Below are 8,338 nucleotides of genomic sequence, written 5' to 3'. Positions count from 1 at the left end.
ACCCGCAGCATCCATCATCCTGTCTTAAGAGAGCCCACCGTGCCCCCCAGAGGAGACGGGAACCAAGGTCACGCACGGCCAAGGGTTGGAGCTGGAAGGGCCATCTGGTCTGAAGAAGGGTACCAGGGTGCACAGTGGGTGGGGGCAGTCTCAGCGCTGGGAGGCCTTTCTGGGGCCTGGAACAGGCTGAGGGGAAGACCCTGCCCCGAGGTGTCTCACGTGGGGGGGAGGCCAGAGGTGGGGCCAAGGGGCCACTCACCCAACAGTCCCAACCCCGCACCACAGGCCCGGAAGGCTCCCAGCTGTGAGACACGCTCATGTGGTCTCAGGCGCCCACGCCCTCAGACCTTCTTGTCCCTCCAAGGGTAGGGTCACTACCCCCTCCCCAGGCCTGACCGTGAGGGGCTGGGCCTCTGCTCCCACACTGCCCCTCCCCAGCGGGCCAGCGAGGATGGGGGAGGCCAAGGGGCCCGGGAGGAGCCAGAGGGGGCGGTCCCCAGACTGTAGACAGGCCCAGGGCTCCGTGATGTCACTGCGGGTGCTAAGGAGGGGGAAGGGGGTAGGGCTGTTTTTCTGGAGAGAGACTTAGAGCCGAGTGGGACAAAGCCTGGGCTGGGCGGGGGCCATGGCGCTGCCATCCCGAATCCTGCTGTGGAAACTTGCGCTTCTGCAGAGTGAGTGTGGGGCCCCGGGAGGCGAGGAGGGGGCAGCACGTGGGGCTACGTGAGTCCGTTTCGGACAAAACCGCCCGTCTGCGCTTGGGCCAGGAGGGGTGGGAAGGCCCCACCAGGGAAGAGGATGGGTCTAGGGGATCTCGGGACAGCTGCTTGCTGGAGGGTGCGATGTCTTCAGTGAGACCTTGGCCAGCCTCCCCTTGCTGGGGAGCTGGAGGCCAGAGGGCCGAGAGGGCTGGGGGCCCAGGCAGGGTGGCGTCTCCATCAGGGCCCTTCCTGCACCCCCTCTTGCTGGGGCTCCGTTTAGGGAGTGGATCAGTGATGGGGGGGACCTGAGAACTGTGGGATCTGTTCCAGCCTCCGCTCCCAGGCCTGGGCTGGCCTGCTGACCAGGCACATTCCTCTGGGAAGCTCCCAGGCTCTCAGCCACATCTCTAGGGCAGTTTTCATGTAGGATCTACGGGAGGGAGAGCAGCCCCCAGTGATCAAGAGACACAGGATGGAAGCACAGTTCTGATCACCCACAGGCCCTGGGGTGCACAGAGTGCTGTGAGGCCAGGGAAAGTGGAGAGAGACAGGGACCCCCAGGCCAACCCTTTACTGGGACCAGGGCGTTCTACATACAGGTTTCCCTCAGGAATTTTTTTTTTGGACGGAGATTCTCTCTCGCCAAGGAGGCTGGAGTGCAGTGGTGTGATCTTGTCTCACTGCAACCTCCACGTCCCAGGTTCAAGTGATTTTCTTGCCTCAGCCTCCCAAGTAGCTGTGACTATAGGTGCCCACCACCACCATGCCTGGCTAATTTTTGTATTTTTAGTAGAGACAGGGTTTCACCATGTTGGCCAGGCTGGTGGTGAACTCCTGACCTCAGGTGATCCACCTGCCTCAGCCTCCCAAAGTGCTGGGATTACAGGCGTGAGCCACTGTGCCTGGCGAGGGAGTTTTAACTGGTAGGTTTAAGGCAAGTGGCGTGAGCCCCGTGGGGCCATGCTAACTGTACGGGGTCTCTGCGGTGTGGCTGCACATTCCATGTGGGGCGTGGAGTCCGTGGGGACATGGGGGGTCACCAGGGGACACCGTGTAGGGGGGGCGTCTGGGTGGATCAGCTCGAGGAAAGGGGATGTGAACTGGAAACTGTCCCAGGTGACAGCCCGGCTTCCAATCGGAGGAAGTCCAGCCTAGACTCAGTGGATGCTGAGGCAGCTTAAAATGCTGAGAGTTCCCTGCAAGCAGGAATGCCGGCCTGTGGGGTGACGGCCGGGGTCACGGCCCACGTTCAGCCTTCAGGCCTCTGCCCTGTGGAAGCACCGCAGGGGCTGCACTGAGCCTTAGGTGTGGTGTGGGGTCCCCAGCGTCTGAGGCTCCAAGGACCCTTGGGGGCTGGGGCACAGCCCTGGAGGGAGTGTGGGGGATCCCACAGACCCACCCTCGTTGGTGCTCTGGGTGACGTGGCTGCAGCCAGGTGGAGTGGCCCCGGTGACAAACACACACCCCAGAACCGGCTGGCTTGGGGCCTGGCCCTGGCCTACACCCATGCCCTGGCTTCCCCACTCCCCAAGGGCAGGTGCCGTTCACAGCCCAGCAGGGTGGCAGGGAGGGCTATGCGGGGCTGTGTAGAGAGGCACCCTCCCGGCACCGAAGTGGGTCTCACAGCACCCACTTTGTCTGGGACTACAGGAGGGACTATGGGGGCCAAGTGGGGGTCCCGGGGCCAGGTGGGGCTGTGGGTGGCCTCACAGCTCACTCCTCTCATTCCAGGCTCTGCTGTCCTTCTGCACTCAGGTAAGTGACCCTGGCCCCAGCTGTCCATCCCCCTCCCCCTCAGGCCCTCCTGTCTTGCCAGGCCTGCCCTGAGGGGTCCTCAGCCCTTCCCTCCCTCACTAACCCTCCTCCCCCACAGGGCCCTGGGGCCGACCCCTCCCCCACAGATGCCCCCTCCGCCACCAGGGACCTCCAGGGCCCTCCCCCTCCCCCACTGACTGTCCTTCCCCAACAAGGGCCCTCAGGGACCTGCCCCACTCCCACTGAGTCCCCTATCCTACCATGGCCCTCGGGACCCACCACTCCCCCATGAACTCCCCCTCCCCAATCAGGGCCCTCAGTGGGCCGCCCCTCCCCCAATGATTCCCCTTCCACCACCTGGGTTCTTGGGGGTATACCCCTCCCCCATGACGGGGCTCCGGGGCCCACACACCCCACAGATGCCCCCTCCCCCACCAGGGTCCCAGGGACCCTCCACTCCCCCACTCACTCCCCCACCCCCACCAGGGCCCTGGGGGGCCCCCCTCCCCCAGTGATTCCCCTTCCCCCACATGGGCCCTTGGGGGCATGCACCCTCCCAGGGACTCGCCCTCCACCACGAGGGGCCTCGGGGCCTAGGGACCCTCCCCTCCCCCACTGACTCCCTCTCCCCCATCAGGGCCCTAGGGTCCGCCCCTCCCCCACCGACACCCCTCCCCCACTGATTCCCCCTCCCCCATCAGAACCCTCGGGTGCCCTCCCCTCCCCCAATGACTCACCTTCCCCCACCAGGGCCCTCGGGGGCCTGCCCCTCCCCCACGGACTCCCCTCCCCCACCAGGGTCCTCAGTGCCCGCCGCTGCTGGCAGCTCCGTGGTGTCCGAGTCCGCGGTGAGCTGGGCGGCGGGCGCCCGGGCGGTGCTGCGCTGCCAGAGCCCGCGCATGGTGTGGACCCAGGACCGGCTGCACGACCGCCAGCGCGTGCTCCACTGGGACCTGCGCGGCCCCGGGGGCGGCCCTGCGCGGCGCCTGCTGGACTTGTACTCGGCGGGCGAGCAGCGCGTGTACGAGGCGCGGGACCGCGGTCGCCTGGAGCTCTCGGCCTCAGCCTTCGACGACGGCAACTTCTCGCTGCTCATCCGCGGTGCGGGGGCCGGGGCCGCGGGGTCGGGGCAGGGGGGCCGGGGCCGCGGGGTCGGGGCAGGGGGGCCGGGGCCGCGGGGTCGAGGGCACCGCGAGGCTCACGCGCGGCTTCCTCCTGGGTGTGCAGCGGTGGAGGAGACGGACGCGGGGCTGTACACCTGCAATCTGCACCACCACTACTGCCACCTCTACGAGAGCCTGGCCGTCCGCCTGGAGGTCACCGACGGCCGTGAGTGCGCCCCCCCACCCCCCGTCCCCCGCCCCGCGCCTGGGCCCGCGCGCCGCTGACCGCGCCCCCTCCGCAGCCCCGGCCACCCCCGCCTACTGGGACGGCGAGAAGGAGGTGTTGGCGGTGGCGCGCGGCGCGCCCGCGCTCCTGACTTGCGTGAACCGCGGGCACATGTGGACCGACCGGCACGTGGAGGAGGCGCAGCAGGTGGTGCACTGGGATCGGCAGCCGCCCGGGGTCCCGCACGACCGCGCGGACCGCCTGCTGGACCTGTACGCGTCGGGCGAGCGCCGCGCCTACGGGCCCCTTTTCCTGCGCGACCGCGTGGCCGTGGGCGCAGACGCCTTTGAGCGCGGTGACTTCTCGCTGCGCATCGAGCCGCTGGAGGCCGCCGACGAGGGCACCTACTCCTGCCACCTGCACCACCACTACTGCGGCCTGCACGAACGCCGCGTCTTCCACCTGACGGTCGCCGAACCCCACGCGGAGCCGCCCCCCCGGGGCTCTCCGGGCAACGGCTCCAGCCACAGCGGCGCCCCAGGTCCAGGTGAAGGGCCGCCCCGGGACCCGGAAAGGCGGGAGCCCACCCCACTTGGGGTTGCCCTGCGCCCGCTGTCCCTTGCCGGAGGCCCGCGGAGCCCAGCAGGGGCCGTGGCCTGGGTCGGGGCACAGGTCTTGCTGGTGCCTGACGCCGCTCCCACCCTGCGCCCCCCGCAGACCCCACACTGGCTCGCGGCCACAACGTCATAAACGTCATCGTCCCCGAGAGCCGAGCCCACTTCTTCCAGCAGCTGGGCTACGTGCTGGCCACGCTGCTGCTCTTCATCCTGCTGCTGGTCACCGTCCTCCTGGCCGCCCGCAGGCGCCGCGGAGGTGAGGCTGCCCCGGCAGAGCCAGCGGCCCCAGGAGACTGAGGTGGGCGGGAGGGCGGTCCTCTGGGCTGGGGGACCTGCGGAGGGGGCGGCACTGCCCCCAATGTGAGTCTCCTTCCCAGGCTACGAATACTCGGACCAGAAGTCGGGAAAGTCAAAGGGGTGAGTACCCCCCTCCCAGCCCTCCTGGGGACCAGGACCCCCTCCACCCCACCCAGCTGTAACCTCCTCCCACTCTCGCCCTCCAGGAAGGATGTGAATTTGGCGGAGTTCGCTGTGGCTGCAGGGGACCAGACACTTTACAGGAGTGAGGACATCCAGCTAGGTGAGGCGGTGCTGGGACACCAAGGCCCTGGCGCGGCTCCCAGGCCTGGGCTGGGAAGTGCATCCTGGGAGAGGGTACCTCAGCCTGCTCTCCTCCCACAGATTACAAAAACAACATCTTGAAGGAGAGGGCAGAGCTGGCCCACAGCCCCCTCCCTGCCAAGTACATCGACCTAGACAAAGGTGAGTGGGCTACCTCAGCCCATCTCAGAGCCCTGCCCATCCCCATTCCACCTCATCCAGGACCCCCAAGGGCAGACACCAGTCAGGCCCAGGGCCCCTGCCACCTCAGGCTCCGAAGTCCCTGGGGAGTCCTGCTGGGGGTCTGCCCTGCGTCTCCCACTGTGATGAGGGTGGAGAACAGACGCCGACCCGTTGGCGCCCTTGGCTTCCAGGGTTCCGGAAGGAGTACTGCAAATAGGGGGACCCTGGGCTCCTGGCTGGGCCAGCAGCTGCATCTTTCCTGTCTGTGCCCCTCGGGGCATCTCCTGGTGCTCCCGGGCTCACCCCCTTCCAGCGGCTGGTCCCGCTTTCCTGGAATTTGGTCTGGGCATATGCAGAAGTGGCAGCACAGCCCCCACCCCTTCGGCCTTTGCTCACGGGTGGCCCTGCTCAGCCCAGACACAACCAAAATCCCACTGATGCCCAGCATGCCCTCAGACCCTCCTGGGCTCTGCCCACTGGGGGCTGGAAGACATTCCTGGAAGACACTCCCATCAGAATCTGGCAGCCCCAAAACTGGGGTCAGCCTCAGGGCAGGAGTCCCACTCCTCCTGGGGTGCTGCCCGCCGTCGAGAGCTCCCGAGGGCTCCTCCGCCTGTACCATGCAGGACTCCAGGCACCATCTGTTCTCCCCAGGGACCTGGTGACTTGGTGAATGCCAGCCCTTGCCCCTCTACTGCTTTGGGCCACCTGGGGCTGCACCCCCCGCCGTTTCTCTGCTTCCACCCCTACCCTAGCCTTGCTCTCAGCCACCTTGACAGTCACTGGGCTCCCTGTGACTTCTGACCCTGACACCCCTCCCTTGGACTCTGCCTAGGCTAGTGTCTAGGGCTGGGGCCACATTTGGCTTCTGTACTGGCTGAGAACAGGGGAGGGGGTGAAGGTGGCTTGGGGTGGCCTATGTTGCCACTCTCAGCACCCCACATTTGCACCTGCTGGTGGACCTGCCACCATCACAATAAAAGCCCCATCTGATTTTTAGACTTGGCCCAGGTATGCTTCTGAAACTCCGTCTCCTAGGGGTGGGCAAGGCACGAGTCTGGGCCTGGGAATGCCCACGTCGTCTTCATCTCCACCTGAAGCCCCTGACATCATCCCATTCCTTGGGCTGAAAGGTCTGGGTCTGGGTCCTCTGGGAGTTGGTGTCCTGGGAAGGGGTCATTTGAGTTAGTTCTGTGTGGCATGCTTCTGGTCGTGGAGGAGTTCATATTCCCTTGATGGCTGACCTGGATGTGGGGAAGGGGGACGTGGCGGTGGCTGAGGACAGAGAGGAGACCGTGGGAGCACAGCTCTCGGAGAGGCAGACGGATGGCGGGCGGAAGTAGCGGGATACGGGTCAGACACTTGCAAAGGGGGCAGGAGCAAGGAGGCTCCGGCAGAGACAGCCCGAGGCAGCAGGGTGGCTCCAAGAGAGTCCTCGCCAGGCCAGCACGGATCTGGCCCTAGAATCCTTTCCCACTCAGGCATCAGTGCCGGGCACAGGATCTCAGCACAAGTTTGGGTGGTGGGACGAGTGGTGGGATCAGGAAGGCCAGTGGCCTGGGCTCCTGGCAGCACAGACCAGCGACTAAGTGCTGCTTCTTGAAGCCGGCATCACCACCCAACTCCATCCTCCTGTCCTCCCAGGAGTGGGGGTGGGAAAGGGTGATGGTTGCCCACAAGGATCCCACAGCAGCACAGGTTGGGAGGAAGGGAGGCTGGTCTGGGGAGGTGTGGCTTGAAAATGCACCCCCTTCTGGCCTCCGGCCTCACCATCACTGGACAGGGCTGCTCCTGGCAGGGCCCCAACCAGACCACATAGGCATCAGCACCTGGACTGGCCTCAGGCCTCTGGCTTCCAGCCTCTCTTGAGACTTGGGCTGGGGTCAGGCCCCTGCACCTGTGTGGTTCCTCCCCTGCTCTGTGGCCACCTGTGTCTAGCCTGGGGAACATGGGTCTGGCCCTCAGGGCGGGTACGGGCTTCCTCCCTCCCTGGGGCCTCAACAGATAGCCCCGTGGGGGGCTTCCGACCTCTGGGGAAAACAAGGGCTGGTGGGAAGGTGGCCCAGGCTCCAGGCAGAGGGGGCTGGCGGCTGAGCTGGCCGGGCTTGGCTGAGCGGACGCCACAGCTCTCCCACTCAGAGCCGGGGTGCAGGTTCAGGACCCCAGGCCCAAGCCGACCGTCAACCACCGGCGCCTACACTGATGGGTTTCTCTCTGAGCCGGCGCGGGCATCGTCAGGGCCGGATAGATGCGAAAGTCCCAGACTCCTGCCGGCTTCCTGGGGACGGGGCCCAAGGGGCCCCACCGCGCCAGCCCCGTCCAGGCCCCCGCCTCACTCTCCCCATCCTGGGCCGCCCTCTAGTGGCCTCCGCGCTTCCTGCTGGGGTCAGGCTGGGAAGGCCTCCAGCCCCGCGGGCCCCGGAGGAGCGAGCGCGGACGCCCCGCGGCCTCAGGGGAAGGCTCGGAAGTCTCCCCTGCCCTGCGGAGGACCCCAGGACGAAATCCCTCCCGCCGCCGCGCGCTCCGACGCGTCCGTGCACGCCCGCGCCCACGCGCGCCCCGCATCCCCTCGGCCTGCGTCCGACCCCGTGGGACCCGGCAGAGGGCATGCGAGTCGGGCGCCTTCGCGGGGGCGCAGAGGGACCGGCCGCCACCTCAGCGCCGCGCACCCGGCGTCCCCGAGGTCCCTCCACCCGCCCCGAGCACCCTGGCGTCCACGGGCCCAGAGCCAGGCCGCGCGGGGATGCACCGGCGAGTGTCGCGGGCGCCCGAGCACAGGGGAACGCGGGCCCAAGTGCGGGGGGGGGGCCCGGGGCGGGGCGAGCGAGGATCGCCTGCGTCTGCGCCTGCGCCTGCGCAGCGACGCCCCGCCCCCCGCCGCGCGCTCCCGTGACGTCATCGCCGCGCGCTCGGGCGCCCCCCCGCGGCCACGCTCAGGGCCGCGGGCCGGGCGGTCCCTTTAACGGCGCGGCCCGAGGGGCGCAGGCGGGAGGGCGGCGGGGCTGAGCGCGCCCTCCGTGCTGCGTCCCTCGCGCCGCTCCCGGGTCGGGGGCGGATGGGCGGCCGCGGGCCGCGGGGCAGCAGTCGAGACGCGCGCGGGAGCCGGGGGCGGCGGCCGGGGCCTGGGCGGTCAAGCGGGGGCGCCCGGGGGCC

The 8,338-nt window shown here is 68.0% G+C and overlaps 1 protein-coding gene across 4 annotated transcripts; it reads left to right on the top strand.

Annotated features, from left to right (window-relative positions):
* The first annotated feature begins 344 nt into the window (after positions 1 to 344).
* Positions 345 to 6,184, top strand: LOC112617846 (matrix remodeling-associated protein 8). 4 transcript variants are annotated; one of them, XM_025374508.1, is made up of 10 exons: positions 345 to 674; positions 2,433 to 2,456; positions 3,255 to 3,557; positions 3,684 to 3,785; positions 3,862 to 4,332; positions 4,503 to 4,658; positions 4,780 to 4,819; positions 4,906 to 4,982; positions 5,066 to 5,164; positions 5,642 to 6,184. In XM_025374508.1, exons 1-10 carry the CDS (start codon positions 626 to 628, stop codon positions 5,848 to 5,850), a joined length of 1,530 nt encoding a protein of 509 aa, XP_025230293.1. In that variant the 5' UTR covers positions 345 to 625; the 3' UTR covers positions 5,851 to 6,184. The 4 variants fall into 4 exon arrangements, with proteins under 4 accessions (XP_025230293.1, XP_025230294.1, XP_025230292.1 ...); XM_025374509.1 differs by lacking the exon at positions 5,642 to 6,184 and adding an exon at positions 5,377 to 5,568 and having other exon boundaries at positions 5,084 to 5,164; XM_025374507.1 differs by having other exon boundaries at positions 5,084 to 6,184.
* Positions 6,185 to 8,338: the final 2,154 nt, after the last annotated feature.

The sequence above is a fragment of the Theropithecus gelada genome, unplaced genomic scaffold (assembly GCF_003255815.1).
Source record: "Theropithecus gelada isolate Dixy unplaced genomic scaffold, Tgel_1.0 HiC_scaffold_51, whole genome shotgun sequence".
Classification (NCBI taxonomy): domain Eukaryota; kingdom Metazoa; phylum Chordata; class Mammalia; order Primates; family Cercopithecidae; genus Theropithecus; species Theropithecus gelada.
Note: the sequence above shows the minus strand (reverse complement) of the source record. Positions and strands in the feature narration are given on the sequence as shown.